The sequence below is a fragment of the Cherax quadricarinatus genome, unplaced genomic scaffold (assembly GCF_038502225.1).
Source record: "Cherax quadricarinatus isolate ZL_2023a unplaced genomic scaffold, ASM3850222v1 Contig2760, whole genome shotgun sequence".
NCBI classification, from domain to species: Eukaryota; Metazoa; Arthropoda; class Malacostraca; order Decapoda; family Parastacidae; genus Cherax; species Cherax quadricarinatus.
In genome coordinates this window covers 14,337-36,196 of record NW_027197786.1, presented here as the reverse complement: position 1 = coordinate 36,196, position 21,860 = coordinate 14,337, and the positions used below count along the sequence as shown (strand labels likewise).

At 42.3% G+C, this 21,860-nt stretch overlaps 1 protein-coding gene across 1 annotated transcript; it reads right to left on the bottom strand.

The window, feature by feature from the left end:
• Window positions 1-1,325: 1,325 nt before the first annotated feature.
• Window positions 1,326-15,115, bottom strand: LOC128703841 (uncharacterized). Its single transcript, XM_070081443.1, has 5 exons — window positions 14,853-15,115; window positions 5,453-5,556; window positions 4,611-4,701; window positions 4,305-4,361; window positions 1,326-3,941 (listed from the first exon to the last, which is right to left on the bottom strand). Exons 1-5 carry the CDS (start codon window positions 14,935-14,937, stop codon window positions 3,862-3,864), a joined length of 417 nt encoding a protein of 138 aa, XP_069937544.1. The 5' UTR covers window positions 14,938-15,115; the 3' UTR covers window positions 1,326-3,861.
• Between the last annotated feature and the right edge of the window lie 6,745 nt (window positions 15,116-21,860).

Genomic DNA, 21,860 nt, shown 5'->3' with positions numbered 1-21,860 from the left:
TTTTGTGTTTAAGGTATGTTCAAGTTGTCCTCTGTTTAGTTATATATATGTATGTTGTTGTGTTATATAATGCTTCACGTTTCTTGTTTTTAAATAAATTATGTATACCATACATGTATACTGTGTTTTAAGTCAATTATGTATATCATACATGTATACTGTTTTAAGTCAATTATGTATGCCATACATGTATACTGTGTTTTAAGTCAATTATGTATGCCATACATGTATACTGTGTTTTAAGTCAATTATGTATACCATACATGTATACTGTGTTTTAAGTCAATTATGTATACCATACATGTATACTGTGTTTTAAGTCAATTATGTATACCATACATGTATACTGTGTTTTAAGTCAATTATGTATACCATACATGTATACTGTGTTTTAAGTCAATTATGTATACCATACATGTATACTGTGTTTTAAGTCAATTATGTATACCATACATGTATACTGTGTTTTAAGTCAATTATGTATACCATACAAATATACTGTGTTTCTTAAATAAAATATAAAAAAAATTACACTGATGCCTGGAAGGGGCTCTTGATCCGAGGAAGTGGAGCTGCCCTTCACTACCCCTGGATCAAGCCTGATTACCCTCCATTAAGCATGTGCTGTATGACTCCTTCGGGTTTATCCTTTTCCCCTAATAATAATAATAAGAATAATAAGTGACACATCTTCCTGGTGAGCGAAACATAAGCAACATGTTTTGGAAAGTAATTCTGGGAATATTTACACTTTCTGACACCTTATTAATTACTACAAGAATAAAACACTTCGGATTTCTGTCTTCACAACACCGTCAACAGATTACTGCCAGACACCAGCCTAGCCCAAGTACTTATGTTTTAGCCTAGTTAAGATCAAAACCGCTACTACAACAACTACTACTGCTGCGGCTGCTGCGGCTGCTGCGGCTGCTGCGGCTGCTGCTGCTGCTGCGGCTGCTGCTGCTGCTGCTGCTGCTCCCGTGTGGAGGTTGTGATAAGATTTAGACGGGAAGACTTCAAGATGTCTGGACACCAGAGTCAGTGAACACAAATATGCATGTACGAGAGACTTGACCAATGCAAGTGTTATACACAGAAGCCTGAATGGACACATTGTGTAAGGGGAATGGAGCCAAAATTGTCAAAAAACTCTAGAGGTATATATGTTTAGAATTGTCTAATATTAGTATATTCACCACCATGATAGAATACACAGGAAGTTTTAATATATCAGGTCTGTCTGAATTAATCTAAAAAGTTCAAGACAGAGACCCTTAGATAAAATACATCTCCACAATGTTAGGTAAAAGGACACGGAAGCAATTACTGTGACATTTTATTGTGGCAACGTTTCGCTCTCCAGGAGCTTTGTCAAGCCGTAACATTTTTGTCGGTAATTCTACCATTATTACATCTCCATATGAAATAAGACACATGCGTAATACTGGAATATTTTATTGAGGAAATGTTTGGCCACGAATGGCTTCTACACTCCTCAGGACTAACGTATTTTTGGCTGTCTTGATATTATCCTCGACTGTCTTGATATTATCCTCGACTGTCTTGATATTATCCTCGACTGTCTTGATATTATCCTTACTGTCCTGTTATTATTCTTATTTCTTCTGATATTGATCTTGTTTGTCTTAATATTGTCCTCCAGTGTAGTAATATTTTCTCTGCACTGTCCTAATATACTCCTTCCCTTCCCTTCCCAACACCTGCAACATCTCACATACTAACATACTCCTTCCCTTCCCTTCCCAACACCTGCAACATCTCACATACTAACTCTCAGGGTAAGTGTTGCTGCTGGATTATAACTCGCATATATATTCTGAATTTGTGTGAGGCGAGGTGTTAGTGAGTTACTTGAGTTATTTTTGCTCAACTTAGACAACTTATTTAAATTTTAATAACTTTATGTATATAAGATAAAGGCCACAGCTATACATTGTATGACCTGGAAAATAATGGTGAGTATTCTTATAGATTTTATGTATACACACATTTAGATATTTTAAAATTAATTACAGTCATTATTGACATAAATTAAACAAACCTTTAAAAATATATATATTACATTAATAACCATTTAAACATCACAATTTAAAAAAATTACTATAGAATGTTCTTACACTGCATAAATATTCATATGAAAAAAATTATAAGAATATACAAATAACATAAAAATATAGAAACATAACACTGAGCCTACTGACTTAAGCTAGGCTGTTCTCACACCCTATCTCTCCCTCTTTCATGTGGCAAATGAACATGAAAACAGACACATGTGCAGCACCCGAGTACCTTCAGTGATGAGATGTTTTCATGACTCACGAAATCGTAATGACACGACTGCAAACAAACAATACTCTCTGATCGCGGGTTCTATCCCCACCCGTGGTATGGTTTATGAGATGTGTTCGCAAACCAAGGTCTTGATTCAGTACAAAGATACTTATGAGAGGCGGTGGAATAAGTGGTGAGGAAATTTTGGGCTGCTGAGTACCTTAGCCATGGAATGTGTTCAGTCCTTTACCCTTCATGAATATCACTATAAATATTGTGATGGAAGGATCTTCCATAAACACTGATGGTAGTGGAACCTACCATAAACATTGGTGACGGTAGAACTTTCCATGTACTTAGTAGGACCTACTATGGACATTGGTGTTAATGGAACCTACTATATACGCTTAAGAGTAAAATTCAGCCACCATAAGCATTAATGGGGTTAATAGTTGTCATTTGTTAAGGACAGATTACCTTTCAGAAATATCAAGACCAGTCTACAACACTGAAATTCTAATCTCCCGAAAACTTTTCATTTCCGTAATAAAAACAATAGATGTAAGGAGATATGCCTAACATTTACACCCTCTCCAGGTCCTTTAGTTGTGAGCCGAAGACTACCACTTGAGCCACGGAATATTATTTGCAGTAGTATAAAGACCAATTTTTAATTAGCGTTTCCCAAATATTCAGTTATTTTCAAAGAAATGTAACTGCTGGAGGCAATTGTGAAAGATGTGAATAAATGTTTTAGAAAACCAACAAATTGATAAATGAGACACTTGTGTAACATTTGGGTTTCTTTATTCCAGAATAAAGATACCCAGATGTTGCACAAATTTCTTATTTATCAATTGTAAAAGATGTTACCCCGCCACTTAGAGCGCTTACATAACTTGATCAAAACACGTTTTCTTTAATAAGATAATTTGATAGAATAAGTGGAGAAATTTATAGGCATTTTATCTAGCTAGCTTGTGTATAGAATAACAAACATCCTATGTGATGATATATAACAGAAAAATCATCATGTGATAGTGTATGGTAGGAAAATCACATTGTATTATAAGGTTTGACAAAAAAATATCCCTTGTGGTAGTGTATGAAGGAAAATCCAGCCTGTGTGATAACATATGATAGGAAAACCTTTCTGTGTAGTGAAGTATAACAAGAAAATCATCTTAGGTGATGGTGTAACGGGAAAACTATGTGACAAAGTATGATAAGAAAACCATCCTGGGTGATGGAGTATGTCAAGAAAACCGTCCTGGGTGATGCAGTATGTCAAGAAAACCATCCTGGGTGATGGAGTATAAGACAACCATCGTTGGTGATTAAGTAAAACAGAAAAAAAACCATCGCGTGTGAAGGTGTATAACATTTAAAACCCAGTTGATGAGTTAAAAAAAACATGCTGGTGCCCAGTCAAATTTTGATAATTGCAAGCCTATGGAGAGCCTCCCGTTGTGGTCATAAAGAACCAGTTCTTTGGTACATCTAATATACATTATATCTTTCATTCTCGTCTTGATATCGAAGTGTTCTTTGCAGCCTCGTAGCATTTCACTTCTTTTCATCTTCTTCTTCATCTTTCTGGTCATCTTCATCATCTCCGTCATTCTCTCCCAAGGCCTTTACAAATTCTGGAATTATCGTATTATAAAATGAATATTCACAAGATTCAAAGTAGAATAATTTGGTTTGAACACTTGTTGAACAATAGTGTGCAACACTTTATGTTAAAACCTTGTTAACCTTAATAGATATTATTATTATTATTATTATTATTATTATTATTATTATTATTATTATTATTATTATTATTATTTAAAACTTCTAAATCATTATACTATACTCGTTATTTTTAAGAATTCCTTGCATTCTCTCTTCTTATTTCTCTCCTTCCCATCTCTCCCTCCTTCACTTCCCTTCTTCCCCTTCCCCCCACCTATCTTTTCTTCCCCCTCTTCCTGTCGTTCTTGACCTTCAACACTTCATATACTTGCCTTCGAAGTCAATACGCCCGTCACCGTCAATGTCAACTTCCCGGATCATGTCCTCAACTGTGTGCGAGACAAGTGCATGAGTGTACACTCGCATGTGCATCGTCACACACACACACACACACACACACACACACACACACACACACACACACACACACAAAATATAAGAAAAAATATGACATGACAGCGATAATAGCTCATCTGAAAGAACTGAGAAGATGGAACTGCAAACAAAACATGAACAAGAGCTGCTGGAAACACATACACAATGGTACACAGGTCAAATAAGAGTTGTGGGTTACTTACTCTCCTCTTCAGAGAGGTCCTCTCCCAGACACTGCAGGACGGCGCGCAGGTCGCTCGCGCAGATGTAGCCACGACCGTGCTTGTCGAAAATCTACCCAGGGAGAATACAGTTAACACTTTTTAAATATAATTATTAAAATATGTAAATGTGCAAAATAATGAAGGCTCGATCCTCCCTGACCAGATGGGAGCCGTCACTTGCCCCACCCGGCCATAGTGTGTGGTATACGAATACCACTGCTACTACTAATAATAAATTTACACAGACTGTTTACCCTCATCCCTACGTTAGGCAGAGTGACCCAAAAAGAGGAACAACATTCACCGTCATTCAATCATTGTCTTTTCAGAAGCGTTCTTATATCACAGTTAGGAGGCCTGGTCACAGACCGGGCCGCGGGGGCGTTGACCCCCGGAACTCTCTCCAGGTAAACTCCAGGTAAACAGTTCACATGATCCTCAGAACCGCAACATCCCCACCCATCCTTCAGAGTACAGGCACTGTACTTCCCAACTCCAGGACTTAAGTCAGGGTAATTGCTGAATCTCTTCATAAATGTTACCTTGCTCACACTCCAACAGCACTTCAAGCCATAAAAACCACTTGTCTCCACTTTGATCTAACACACTCACACAAGCCTGTTGAATGTACAAGCCCATAGCATGCAAATCTTCCGTTATCCCCTCCCTCCAATCCTTCCATAGTCTACCCCTATACTTCCTTCCCTTTACTACATATTTATATACCCTCCATGTCATCCTGTTTTACTCCATCCACTCTAAGTGTCCAAACCTTCTTAACAATGCCTTGTCAGCTCTTTGTGTGTGTATGTGAGACATACCTTAAATGCATCTCTTAATTCCTTCTCCTCGTCCTGCCTCTCGCCTCCTCCTCCCATGTTACAAACAATTTCCACAAACTCGTTGAAGCTGAACGTTCCATCACCTGCAGCAACAAAATAATCTTTGTGCTAGTGATAAATAAGTATAGTAATCTTGGAAACCCCTCAATCATACTCATAATAGTCCGCAAGACCACCTCCGTCTTCCTGCAAGCCTATGTTAGTCTTCCTAAACTCTACTGTATCCGTACCATGCAATCCATATATATATATATATATATATATATATATATATATATATATATATATATATATATATATATATATATATATTACTGGAAGTTTACATTCTAATCACTCTTGTGATTTTTTATTATTAATGTAACAGGTGAAAGCAGAGCAAATACACAGGTGTTGGTCTGTGATTCCTGTTTCTCTGCTAGTCAACACACTGTCGTTGTTGCATGATGTAATTCCTAAGTATACATGTACTGTTTACTGATTTGATATCCAGTCAGTGGAGAGTCGTAGGAGTCAGTTAGCCCATCAGGCTGCGAGCTAAACAGTCAGCCGGCAGCAAGTTTCAAAAGCAGCCAGTCATTTTTACCACTCATTTAATGAGTCTAGAAAACCAGTGGGTTAGTCAGTGACTGAGAGAATCTGAGAACCAGTGGGTCAGTCAGACAAGGAAATAGACTCAGACTATCAGGACTTCAGCAGTTGTAGTCAAGTTAATAATTTCTGGGCCAATATTATGTGCAAGTTACTCGCCCAGTCAGTAATTAAGGCGGTAGCCAGTCACTTAGACATCAGTTGTATATATCCAGCCACTCAGGGCGTCACTCGTTAGCTATTTAGTCAATCAGTTGACAGCAGTGAGTTACTTAGCCAGTCATTCTTACCAGTCAGTTACAAAATGAGTTATTTCAGTAACTCAACCGTTCACTGTCAGTCACATACAGTCAATGACCACTCAGTGCATGCCCAGTCATCCAGAGTCAAGGTGAATATATAAAAATGCTTTATTTTTTGTGTCAGTTTAGTTCCTCCAATCAGTCTCAAGGAGTATCAAGGACACACTGTGTCCTTGATACCCTGACTGGAAGAAATCATGCATGAAAGATTTTTGTCATTCTTCTCTACATGTCCTCCAGTGTATTTATGTCCATTACGTAGTAACGACACTAAAAATTCACAACCTCACCTAGTTACTAGATGAGAAAGAGCCGTAACCAGCTAGTGTTCTGAGGTTACTAGGCTATGTAACTATGTTACCGTGTCTTCAAAGTGCAATATACACTAGTAATGTTTTCCTAATAGTAGAATTAAGCAAAATAAGTGTCTAGATTTGAAAGAGGCAGCATTAATAGGTAACATTCATAGATATAGATATGTTTATTTTCTTGTGTGTGTACTCACCTAGTTGTTGTTGCAGGGATTGAGTCACAGCTCCTGGCCCCGCCACTTTTGTGTGTGTGTGTATTTAGGAGTGAACAGAAAATAATAAATTACAATACCTCATCCGGAACAATACACAAATATGAACATTCGTTAGTTACTTGAAGAATTTGTTATTGATAAGTTTTAGGAGGAAGACATGGTTGAATAAGGCTTGACCGGGGTAATGTTTCTCCCTCTTTAGAGCGAAACGTTGAACCAACAAACTTTTGTAGTGCAATGTGAGATTTTTAAGTCATTCTCCTCCAGCTAGTTGTCTAGTAGGCCAGGTGGTGAGTGTGAGTGTGAGTGTTAGTGAGTGTGCGAATTTAAGTTTGAGTGTGAGTGTTGTCACCCGACAGCTTTCTATAATGAACTGTTGAAGGCTCGTCAAGCCTGTCCTCTCACCATCTATCTTCTATTTCTCCTCTCCTCCTTCTCTTCCTCCTTTTCTTCACTGTGACCTGGACGAGGCGGTCTGGACATTCTGATATCAACTTAAAACAGTGAACAAGAAAATCATCACCACCACTACTACCATTAGTGTACTACTACTACCATTAGTGTACTACTACTACCATTAGTGTACTACCATTATTACCACTAGTGTACTACTACTACTACCACTAGTGTACTACCAATACTACCACTAGTGTACTACTACTACTACTACCACTAGTGTACTACCACTAGTGTACTCCTACTACTACTGCCATTAGTGTACTACCACTATTACCACTAGTGTACTACTAGTACTACCATTAGTGTACTACCACTATTACCACTAGTGTACTACTAGTACTACCATTAGTGTACTACAACTACTACCACTAGTGTACTACCACTAGTGTACTACCACTAGTGTACTACCACTAGTGTACTACCACTAGTGTACTCCTACTACTACTACCATTAGTGTACTACCACTATTACCACTGGTGTACTACTACTACTACCACTAGTGTACTACCACTACTACCACTAGTGTACTTCTACTACTACTACCATTAGTGTACTACCACTATTACCGCTAGTGTACTACTACTACTACCATTAGTGTACTACAACTACTACCACTAGTGTACTACTACTACTACTACTACCACTAGTGTACTACTACTACTACTACTACCACTAGTGTACTACCACTACTACCACTAGTGTACTACTACTACTACTGTTAGTGTACTACCTCTATTACCACTGGTGTACTACTACTACTACCACTAGTGTACTACCACTACTACCACTAGTGTACTACTACTACTACCGTTAGTGTACTACCTCTATTACCACTGGTGTACTACTACTACTACCACTAGTGTACTACCACTACTACCACTAGTGTACTACTACTACTACCGTTAGTGTACTACCTCTATTACCACTGGTGTACTACTACTACTACCACTAGTGTACTACCACTACTACCACTAGTGTACTACTACTACTACCGTTAGTGTACTACCACTATTACCACTGGTGTACTACTACTACTACCACTAGTGTACTACCACTACTACCACTAGTGTACTACTACTACTACCGTTAGTGTACTACCTCTATTACCACTGGTGTACTACTACTACTACCACTAGTGTACTACCACTACTACCACTAGTGTACTACTACTACTACTACCGTTAGTGTACTACCTCTATTACCACTGGTGTACTACTACTACTACCATTAGTGTACTACCACTACTACCACTAGTGTACTACCACTACTACCACTAGTGTACTACTGCTACTACCACTAGTGTACTACCACTACTACCACTAATGTACTACTACTTCTACTATTAGTGTACTACCACTACTACCACTAGTGTACTACTACTACTACCGTTAGTGTACTACCTCTATTACCACTGGTGTACTACTACTACTACCACTAGTGTACTACCACTACTACCACTAGTGTACTACTACCGTTAGTGTACTACCACTATTACCACTAGTGTACTACCACTACTACCACTAGTGTACTACTGCTACTACCACTAGTGTACTACCACTACTACCACTAGTGTACTACCATTAGTGTACTATTACTATTACCATTAGTGTACTACCACTACTACCACTAGTGTACTACTGCTACTACCACTAGTGTACTACCACTAGTGTACTACCACTAGTGTACTACCACTAGTGTACTACCACTAGTGTACTACCACTAGTGTACTACCATTAGTGTACTACCATTAGTGTACTATTACTATTACCATTAGTGTACTACCACTACTACCACTAGTGTACTACCACTAGTGTACTACCACTAGTGTACTACCATTAGTGTACTATTACTATTACCATTAGTGTACTACCACTACTACCACTAGTGTACTACTGCTACTACCATTAGTGTACTACCACTACTACCACTAGTGTACTACCATTAGTGTACTATTACTATTACCATTAGTGTACTACCACTACTACCACTAGTGTACTACTGCTACTACCATTAGCGTACTACCACTACTACCACTAGTGTACTACTACTACTACTACCATTAGTGTACTACTGCTACTACTACTAGTGTACTACTACTACTACCATTAGTGCACTACCACTATTACCACTAGTGTACTACCACTACTACGACTAGTGTACTACTACTACTAGTGTACTACCACTACTACGACTGGTGTACTACCACTACTACCACTAGTGTACTACCACTACTACCACTAGTGTACTACCACTACTACGACTGGTGTACTACCACTAGTGTACTACCACTAGTACGACTAGTGTACTACCACTACTACGACTATTGTACTACCACTATTACCACTAGTGTACTACCACTACTACCACTATTACCACTAGTGTACTACCACTACTACCACTATTACCACTAGTGTACTTCCACTACTACAACTAGTGTACCACCACTACTACCACTAGTGTACTACCACTATTACCACTATTACCACTAGTGTACTACCACTACTACCACTAGTGTACCACCACTACTACCACTAGTGTACTACCACTATTACCACTAGTGTATTACCACTACTACCACAAGTGTACTACCACTAATACCAATAGTGTACTACCACTACTACCAATAGTGTACTACCACTATTACCACTAGTGTAATGCCACTATTACCACTAGTGTACTACCACTACTACCACTAGTGTACTACCACTATTACCACTAGTGTACTACCACTATTACCACTAGTGTATTACCACTACTACCACTAGTGTACTACCAATAGTGTACTACCACTATTACCAATAGCGTACTACCACTATTACCACTAGTGTACTACCACTACTACCACTAGTGTACTACCACTAGTATACTACCACTACTATCACTAGTGTACTACCACTATTACCAGTAATCTACTACCACTACTACCACTAGTGTACTACCACTATTACCAATAGTGTACTACCATTACTACCACTAGTGTACTACCACTACTACCAATAGTGTACTACCACTACTACCACTAGTGTACTACCACTACTACCACTAGTGTACTACCACTACTACCACTAGTGTACTACCACTAGTGTACTATCACTACTACCACTAGTGTACTACTACTACTACCACTAGTGTACTACCACTAGTCTACTACCACTAGTGTACTACCACTACTACCACTAGTGTACTACCACTAGTGCACTACCACTACTACCACTAGTGTACTACCACTACTACCACTAGTCTACTACCACTACTACCACTAGTGTACTACCACTACTACCACTAGTGTACCACCACTACTACCACTAGTGTACTACCACTACTACCACTAGTGTACTACCACTACTACCACTAGTGTACTACCACTAGTCTACTACCACTAGTGTACTACCACTACTACCACTAGTGTACTACCACTAGTCTACTACCACTAGTGTACTACCACTACTACCACTAGTCTACTACCACTAGTGTACTACCACTACTACCACTAGTGTACTACCACTAGTCTAGTGCCACTAGTGTACTACCACTACTACCACTAGTGTACTACCACTACTACCACTAGTGTACTACCACTAGTCTACTACCACTAGTCTACTACCACAACTACTGACAGTTACTAACCCCTCCTCCTCCTCCTAAGTGGAGTGTCTGACTGGTGTACCACCACTACTACCACTAGTCTACTACCACTAGTCTACTACTACTACTACTGACAGTTACTAACCCCTCCTCCTCCTCCTAAGTGGAGTGTCTGACTGGTGTACCACCACTACTACCACTAGTCTACTACCACTAGTCTACTACTACCACTACTGACAGTTACTAACCCCTCCTCCTCCTCCTAAGTGGAGTGTCTGACTGGTGTACTACCACTACTACCACTAGTCTACTACTACTACTACTGACAGTTACTAACCCCTCCTCCTCCTCCTAAGTGGAGTGTCTGACTGGTGTACCACCACTACTACCACTAGTCTACTACTACCACTACTGACAGTTACTAACCCCTCCTCCTCCTCCTAAGTGGAGTGTCTGACTGGTGTACCACCACTACTACCACTAGTCTACTACCACTAGTCTACTACTACCACTACTGACAGTTACTAACCCCTCCTCCTCCTCCTAAGTGGAGTGTCTGACTGGTGTACTACCACTACTACCACTAGTCTACTACCACTAGTCTACTACTACCACTACTGACAGTTACTAACCCCTCCTCCTCCTCCTAAGTGGAGTGTCTGACTGGTGTACTACCACTACTACCACTAGTCTACTACCACTAGTCTACTACTACTACTACTGACAGTTACTAACCCCTCCTCCTCCTCCTAAGTGGAGTGTCTGACTGGTTTACTACCACTAGTCTACTACTACTACTACTGACAGTTACTAACCCCTCCTCCTCCTCCTAAGGGGAGTGTCTGACTGGTGTACTACCACTAGTCTACTACTACTACTACTGATAGTTACTAACCCCTCCTCCTCCTCCTAAGTGGAGTGTCTGACTGGTGTACTACCACTACTACCACTAGTGTACTACTACCACTACTGACAGTTACTAACCCCTCCTCCTCCTCCTAAGTGGAGTGTCTGACTGGTGTACTACCACTACTACCACTAGTCTACTACTACTACTACTGACAGTTACTAACCCCTCCTCCTCCTCCTAAGTGGAGTGTCTGACTGGTGTACCACCACTACTACCACTAGTCTACTACCACTAGTCTACTACTACTACTACTACTAACAGTTACTAACCCCTCCTCCTCCTCCTAAGTGGAGTGTCTGACTGGTGTACTACCACTACTACCACTAGTCTACTACTACTACTACTGACAGTTACTAACCCCTCCTCCTCCTCCTAAGTGGAGTGTCTGACTGGTGTACTACCACTACTACCACTAGTCTACTACTACCACTACTGACAGTTACTAACCCCTCCTCCTCCTCCTAAGTGGAGTGTCTGACTGGTGTACCACCACTACTACCACTAGTCTACTACTACTACTACTGACAGTTACTAACCCCTCCTCCTCCTCCTAAGTGGAGTGTCTGACTGGTGTACCACCACTACTACCACTAGTCTACTACTACTACTACTGACAGTTACTAACCCCTCCTCCTCCTCCTAAGTGGAGTGTCTGACTGGTGTACCACCACTACTACCACTAGTCTACTACCACTAGTCTACTACTACTACTACTGACAGTTACTAACCCCTCCTCCTCCTCCTAAGTGGAGTGTCTGACTGGTGTACCACCACTACTACCACTAGTCTACTACCACTAGTCTACTACTACTACTACTGACAGTTACTAACCCCTCCTCCTCCTCCTAAGTGGAGTGTCTGACTGGTGTACCACCACTACTACCACTAGTCTACTACTACTACTACTGACAGTTACTAACCCCTCCTCCTCCTCCTAAGTGGAGTGTCTGACTGGTGTACCACCACTACTACCACTAGTCTACTACTACTACTACTGACAGTTACTAACCCCTCCTCCTCCTCCTAAGTGGAGTGTCTGACTGGTGTACTACCACTACTACCACTAGTCTACTACTACTACTACTGACAGTTACTAACCCCTCCTCCTCCTCCTAAGTGGAGTGTCTGACTGGTGTACTACCACTACTACCACTAGTCTACTACTACTACTACTGACAGTTACTAACCCCTCCTCCTCCTCCTAAGTGGAGTGTCTGACTGGTGTACCACCACTACTACCGCTAGTCTACTACTACTACTACTGACAGTTACTAACCCCTCCTCCTCCTCCTAAGTGGAGTGTCTGACTGGTGTACCACCACTACTACCACTAGTCTACTACCACTAGTCTACTACTACTACTACTGACAGTTACTAACCCCTCCTCCTCCTCCTAAGTGGAGTGTCTGACTGGTGTACTACCACTACTACCACTAGTCTACTACTACTACTACTGACAGTTACTAACCCCTCCTCCTCCTCCTAAGTGGAGTGTCTGACTGGTGTACTACCACTACTACCACTAGTCTACTACTACCACTACTGACAGTTACTAACCCCTCCTCCTCCTCCTAAGTGGAGTGTCTGACTGGTGTACCACCACTACTACCACTAGTCTACTACCACTAGTCTACTACTACTACTACTGACAGTTACTAACCCCTCCTCCTCCTCCTCCTAAGTGGAGTGTCTGACTGGTGTACCACCACTACTACCACTAGTCTACTACTACTACTACTGACAGTTACTAACCCCTCCTCCTCCTCCTAAGTGGAGTGTCTGACTGGTGTACCACCACTACTACCACTAGTCTACTACTACTACTACTGACAGTTACTAACCCCTCCTCCTCCTCCTAAGTGGAGTGTCTGACTGGTGTACTACCACTACTACCACTAGTCTACTACTACTACTACTGACAGTTACTAACCCCTCCTCCTCCTCTTAAGTGGAGTGTCTGACTGGTGTACCACCACTACTACCACTAGTCTACTACTATTACTACTGACAGTTACTAACCCCTCCTCCTCCTCCTAAGGGGAGTGTCTGACTGGTGTACTACCACTACTACCACTAGTCTACTACCACTAGTCTACTACTACCACTACTGACAGTTACTAACCCCTCCTCCTCCTCTTAAATGGAGTGTCTGACTGGTGTACTACCACTACTGCCACTAGTCTACTACTACTGACAGTTACTAACCCCTCCTCCTCCTCCTAAGTGGAGTGTCTGACTGGTGTACTACCACTACTACCACTAGTCTACTACTACTACTACTGACAGTTACTAACCCCTCCTCCTCCTCCTAAGTGGAGTGTCTGACTGGTGTACTACCACTACTACCACTAGTCTACTACTACTACTACTGACAGTTACTAACCCCTCCTCCTCCTCCTAAGTGGAGTGTCTGACTGGTGTACCACCACTACTACCACTAGTCTACTACTACTACTACTGACAGTTACTAACCCCTCCTCCTCCTCCTAAGTGGAGTGTCTGACTGGTGTACCACCACTACTACCACTAGTCTACTACTACTACTACTGACAGTTACTAACCCCTCCTCCTCCTCCTAAGTGGAGTGTCTGACTGGTGTACTACCACTACTACCACTAGTCTACTACTACTACTACTGACAGTTACTAACCCTTCCTCCTCCTCCTAAGTGGAGTGTCTGACTGGTGTACCACCACTACTACCACTAGTCTACTACTACTACTACTGACAGTTACTAACCCCTCCTCCTCCTCCTAAGTGGAGTGTCTGACTGGTGTACCACCACTACTACCACTAGTCTACTACTACTACTACTGACAGTTACTAACCCCTCCTCCTCCTCCTAAGTGGAGTGTCTGACTGGTGTACTACCACTACTACCACTAGTCTACTACTACTACTACTGACAGTTACTAACCCCTCCTCCTCCTCCTAAGTGGAGTGTCTGACTGGTGTACTACCACTACTACCACTAGTCTACTACTACTACTACTGACAGTTACTAACCCCTCCTCCTCCTCCTAAGTGGAGTGTCTGACTGGTGTAAGTCTTGAAGAGGAAGACTTCTGTTGTTACTTGATAATTCACTCATCTTTGACAGTCCTTTCTTCTTGCTTTCTATCTTCCTCTCTTTCTTATTTCCCTCCTTTCGCTTTCCACTTTCTCCTCCTTGTTCTTACTCTGTTTGGTTGCCTTTTGCTGTCTCACCTTTCTGATGGTCCAGATTTCTCTCTTTTTACTCTTATTTATTTCTTTATCTCTCTCTCTCTCTCTCTCTCTCTCTCTCTCTCTCTCTCTCTCTCTCTCTCTCTCTCTCTCTCTCTCTCTCTCTCTCTCTCTCTATATATATATATATATATATATATATATATATATATATATATATATATATATTATAGTCCAGAGTAAGTTATATATGTAAGAAAACTGAATCAGGGAGTCAACAAGAACTGGATTAAGAGATGAAAGAAAAAGAATAGAAGGAGGGAAAGGGTGAGGGTTGTAGTGTAACTCCTGGACCTTACTCATAGATGTCAGAGGTTCATGGTCACAAGGGCACTTTATACTTATAATTAAGACCTCAAGGGACCACTTATGATACCAGGGCCCAGAGAAGACAGCACGTCTGGCCACCACTTTAAAAGTGTGTACCTGCCTCTCACACTTGTTATTACTGACTCACCTGCCTGTGCTTGCAGGGTTCGAGTTATTGCTCCAAGCCTCTCAGCTTGCTGCTTGCCAGGTTCACTTTCTCCTAGCCTCGTGGGCCCTACCGTACCTGCTCTTAAAACTATGAATGGAGCCTACATCCACCACTTTGTCGATGTCATTTCACTTCCTAACTACCCTGATACTGAAGAAATACTTCCTGACATCCCCGCGGCTTATCTGTGGCTTTAATTTCCAGCTGTGCCCTCGAGTACCTGTTGTCCGTCTCTCACATCCTGCCCCTGTCTGCTCTATCAGTTTCTCTGCGTATTTTGCGTGTTGAGATCATGTTTTCCCAAGCCCTGTCATGTGTGTGTGTGTGTGTGTACTCACCTAATTGTGGTTGCAGGGGTTGAGACTCAGCTCCTGGCCCCGCCTCTTCACTGATCGCTACTGGGTCCTCTCTCTCTCTCTACTTCCTGAGCTTTGTCATACCTCTTCTTAAAACTATGTATGGTTCCTGCCTCCACTACTTCACTTGCTAGGCTATTCCACTTGCTGACAACTCTATGACTGAAGAAATACTTCCTAACGTCCCTGTGACTCGTCTGAGTCTTCAGCTTCCAGTTGTGACCCCTTGTCCCTGTGTCCCCTCTCTGGAATATCCTATCTCTGTCCACCCTGTCTATTCCCCGCAGTATCTTGTATGTCGTTATCATGTCTCCCCTGACCCTTCTGTCCTCCAGTGTCGTCAGTCCGATTTCCCTTAACCTTTCCTCGTACGACATTCCCTTGAGCTCTGGGACTAGCCTTGTTGCAAACTTTTGTACTTTCTCTAACTTCCTGACGTGCTTGACCAGGTGTGGGCTCCAGACTGGTGCTGCATACTCCAGTATGGGCCTAACATACACAGTGTACAGTGTCTTGAACGATTCCTTATTAAGGTATCGGAACGCTATTCTCAGGTTTGCCAGGCGCCCGTATGCTGCAGCAGTTATTTGGTTGATGTGTGCCTCCGGTGATGTGCTCGGTGTTATGGTCACCCCAAGGTCTTTCTCCCTGAGTGAGGTCTGTAGTCTTTGTCCACCTAGCCTATACTCTGTCTGCGGTCTTCTTTGCCCCTCCCCAATCTTCATGACTTTGCATTTGGCTGGATTGAATTCGAGAAGCCAGTTACTGGACCACATGTCCAGCCTGTCCAGGTCTCTTTGCAGTCCTGCCTCATCCTCGTCCGATTTAATTCTTCTCATCAACTTCACGTCATCTGCGAACAGGGACACTTCAGAGTCTATTCCTTCCATCATGTCGTTCACATATATCAAAAATAGCACTGGTCCTAGAACTGACCCCTGTGGGACCCCGCTCGTAACAGGCGCCCACTGTGATACCTCTTCACGTACCATGACTCGTTGCTGCCTCCCTGTCAGGTATTCCCTTATCCATTGCAGTGCCCTCCCTTTTACGTGCGCCTGATCCTCCAGCTTCTGCACTAATCTCTTGTGGGGAACTGTGTCAAAGGCCTTCCTGCAGTCTAGGAAAACGCAATCTACCCACCCCTCTCTCTCTCGTGTCTTACTTCTGTTACCTTGTCATAAAACTCCAGGAGGTTTGTGATACAAGATTTGCCTTCCATGAACCCATGCTGGTTTTTATTTATAATCTTGTTCCTTTCCAGGTGTTCGACCACTCTCCTCCTGATAATCTTCTCCATGACTTTGCACACAATACACGTCAGAGAGACAGGTCTGTAGTTTAGTGCCTCGTTTCTGTTTCCTTTCTTAAATATGGGGACTACATTAGCTGTCTTCCATTTCTCAGGTAGTTGCCCAGTTTCAAGGGATGTGTTGAAGATTGTGGCTAGAGGCATGCACAGCATCTCTGCTCCTTCTCTAAGGACCCATGGGGAGATGTTGTCCGGTCCCATCGCCTTTGAGGTGTCAAGGTCACTTAAGAGCTTCTTCACCTCCTCCTCAGTTGTTCGTATGTCATCCAACACTTGTTGGTATATTCCCTCTTGATGTTCCCTTCTGTGCTGTCTTCCCACAGCCCTTCCTGTCTCTACTGTAAAAACTTCCTTAAATCTCCTGTTCAGCTCCTCACATACCTCCTGATCATTTCTTGTGAGTTCTCCACCTTCTGTCATTAATCTGATCACCTGGTCTTTGACTGTTGTCTCCCTCCTGATGTGGCTATACAACAGTTTCGGGTCAGTCTTGATTCTCGATGCTATGTCATTTTCATACCGTCGCTGGGCCTCCCTCCTTACCTGTGCGTACTCGTGCCTGGCTCTGCGACTGATCTCCCTATTTTCGTGTGTTCTCTGCCTTCTGTACTTTTTCCATTCTTTATTGCACTTTGGTTTTGCCTCCTTACACCGTCGGGTAAACCAGGGGCTCGTTCTGGTCTTCCCATTGTTTCTGTTGCCCTTGGGAATAAACCTTTCCACTGCCTCCTTGCATTTTGTTGTTACATATTCCATCATTTCATTTACTGGCTTTCCTGCCAGTTCTCTGTCCCACGGAACCTTCTGCAGGAAGTTCCTCAACCCTATGTAGTCCCCTCTTTTATAGTCAGACTTTTCCCATTGAATTCCTGTTATTCTCTCCACTTGCAGCTCTACTATGTATTCAAAGCACAGAACCACGTGGTCGCTAGCTCCTAGGGGACTCTCATACTTGATGTCCTCAATGTCTGAGCTGCCCAGGGTGAACACAAGGTCCAATCTTGCTGGTTCATCCTCCCCTCTCACTCTGGTAGTGTCCTTAACATGTTGGTGCATGAGGTTTTCCAGCACCACGTCCAACATCCTGGCTCTCCATGTTTCGGGACCCCCATGTGGCTCCAGGTCAATCTAACTGTGGTTGAAATCCCCCATAACCAGCAACTCTGCTCTGCTGGAGTGAGCTCTTCTTGTGTGTGTGTGTGTGTGTGTGTGTGTGTGTGTGTGTGTTTGTGTGTGTGTGTGTGTGTGTAAATAAATCAATGTTTGTGTATTTAGGGAACTTGGTTTTTATTTTTAAAGAAGTTAAAGTCTTCGTGAGACAACACCCTCCCCCTCCCTCCCCCTATCTCCCCCTCCCTCCCCCTCCCTCCCCTCGCTCCCCCTCCCTCCCTCCCCCTCCCTCCCCCTCCCCCTCCCTCCCCCTCCCCCTCCCTCCCCCCCTCCCTTCCCCTCCCTCCCCTCCCTCCCCCCCCTCCCTCCCCCTCCCTCCCTCCCCCTCCCTCCCCCTCCCTCCCCCTCCCCCTCCCTCCCTCCCCCTCCCTCCCTCCCCCTCCCTCCCCTCTCCCTCCCCTCTCCCTCTCTCCCCCTCCCTCCCCTATCTCTCTCTCCCCCTCCCTCCCCTATCTCTCTCTCCCCCTCCCTCCCCCTCCCTCCCCTCTCCCTCCCCTCTCCCTCTCTCCCCCTCCCTCCCCTCTCCCTCTCTCCCCTCCCTCCCCCTCCCTCCCCCTCCCTCCCCTCTCCCTCTCTCCCCCTCCCTCCCCCTCCCTCCCCTCACTGCTAAGTGAACAGGTTTATAAAACCGTAATAATAATATCTTTATTTCTACAAGTACATGTACAAGGTATACAGACCATAGCTGACATCAGTGACATACTACAAGTACATGTACAAGGTATACAGACCATAGCTGACATCAGTGACATACTACAAGTACATGTACAAGGTATACAGACCATAGCTGACATCAGTGACATACTACAAGTACATGTACAAGGTATACAGACCATAGCTGACATCAGTGACATACTACAAGTACATGTACAAGGTATACAGACCATAGCTGACATCAATGACATACTACAAGTACATGTACAAGGTATACAGACCATAGCTGACATCAATGACATACTACAAGTACATGTACAAGGTATACAGACCATAGCTGACATCAGTGACATACTACAAGTACATGTACAAGGTATACAGACCATAGCTGACATCAGTGACATACTACAAGTACATGTACAAGGTATACAGACCATAGCTGACATCAGTGACATACTACAAGTACATGTACAAGGTATACAGACCATAGCTGACATCAGTGACATACTACAAGTACATGTACAAGGTATACAGACCATAGCTGACATCAATGACATACTACAAGTACATGTACAAGGTATACAGACCATAGCTGACATCAGTGACATACTACAAGTACATGTACAAGGTATACAGACCATAGCTGACATCAGTGACATACTACAAGTACATGTACAAGGTATACAGACCATAGCTGACATCAATGACATACTACAAGTACATGTACAAGGTATACAGACCATAGCTGACATCAATGACATACTACAAGTACATGTACAAGGTATACAGACCATAGCTGACATCAGTGACATACTACAAGTACATGTACAAGGTATACAGACCATAGCTGACATCAGTGACATACTACAAGTACATGTACAAGGTATACAGACCATAGCTGACATCAGTGACATACTACAAGTACATGTACAAGGTATACAGACCATAGCTGACATCAGTGACATACTACAAGTACATGTACAAGGTATACAGACCATAGCTGACATCAATGACATACTACAAGTACATGTACAAGGTATACAGACCATAGCTGACATCAGTGACATACTACAAGTACATGTACAAGGTATACAGACCATAGCTGACATCAGTGACATACTACAAGTACATGTACAAGGTATACAGACCATAGCTGACATCAGTGACATACTACAAGTACATGTACAAGGTATACAGACCATAGCTGACATCAGTGACATACTACAAGTACATGTACAAGGTATACAGACCATAGCTGACATCAGTGACACACTACAAGTACATGTACAAGGTATACAGACCATAGCTGACATCAGTGACATACTACAAGTACATGTACAAGGTATACAGACCATAGCTGACATCAATGACATACTACAAGTACATGTACAAGGTATACAGACCATAGCTGACATCAGTGACATACTACAAGTACATGTACAAGGTATACAGACCATAGCTGACATCAGTGACATACTACAAGTACATGTACAAGGTATACAGACCATAGCTGACATCAGTGACATACTACAAGTACATGTACAAGGTATACAGACCATAGCTGACATCAGTGACATACTACAAGTACATGTACAAGGTATACAGACCATAGCTGACATCAGTGACATACTACAAGTACATGTACAAGGTATACAGACCATAGCTGACATCAGTGACATACTACAAGTACATGTACAAGGTATACAGACCATAGCTGACATCAGTGACATACTACAAGTACATGTACAAGGTATACAGACCATAGCTGACATCAGTGACATACTACAAGTACATGTACAAGGTATACAGACCATAGCTGACATCAGTGACATACTACAAGTACATGTACAAGGTATACAGACCATAGCTGACATCAGTGACATACTACAAGTACATGTACAAGGTATACAGACCATAGCTGACATCAATGACATACTACAAGTACATGTACAAGGTATACAGACCATAGCTGACATCAGTGACATACTACAAGTACATGTACAAGGTATACAGACCATAGCTGACATCAGTGACATACTACAAGTACATGTACAAGGTATACAGACCATAGCTGACATCAGTGACATACTACAAGTACATGTACAAGGTATACAGACCATAGCTGACATCAGTGACATACTACAAGTACATGTACAAGGTATACAGACCATAGCTGACATCAGTGATATACTACAAGTACATGTACAAGGTATACAGACCATAGCTGACATCAGTGACAAACTACAAGTACATGTACAAGGTATACAGACCATAGCTGACATCAGTGACATACTACAAGTACATGTACAAGGTATACAGACCATAGCTGACATCAATGACATACTACAAGTACATGTACAAGGTATACAGACCATAGCTGACATCAGTGACATACTACAAGTACATGTACAAGGTATACAGACCATAGCTGACATCAATGACATACTACAAGTACATGTACAAGGTATACAGACCATAGCTGACATCAGTGACATACTACAAGTACATGTACAAGGTATACAGACCATAGCTGACATCAATGACATACTACAAGTACATGTACAAGGTATACAGACCATAGCTGACATCAGTGACATACTACAAGTACATGTACAAGGTATACAGACCATAGCTGACATCAATGACATACTACAAGTACATGTACAAGGTATACAGACCATAGCTGACATCAGTGACATACTACAAGTACATGTACAAGGTATACAGACCATAGCTGACATCAATGACATACTACAAGTACATGTACAAGGTATACAGACCATAGCTGACATCAGTGACATACTACAAGTACATGTACA

Excerpts from the sequence above, each read along its gene's own strand:
- LOC128703841 (XM_070081443.1), bottom strand. The coding sequence starts at position 14,937 with ATGAGTGAATTATCAAGTAACAACAGAAGTCTTCCTCTTCAAGACTTA. Across the intron at positions 4,702-5,452 it reads AATTAAGAGATGCATTTAAG|ATTTTCGACAAGCACGGTCG; the intron begins GTATGTCTCACA and ends CTCCCTGGGTAG. Across the intron at positions 3,942-4,304 it reads CGGGCGTATTGACTTCGAAG|AATTTGTAAAGGCCTTGGGA; the intron begins GCAAGTATATGA and ends CGATAATTCCAG.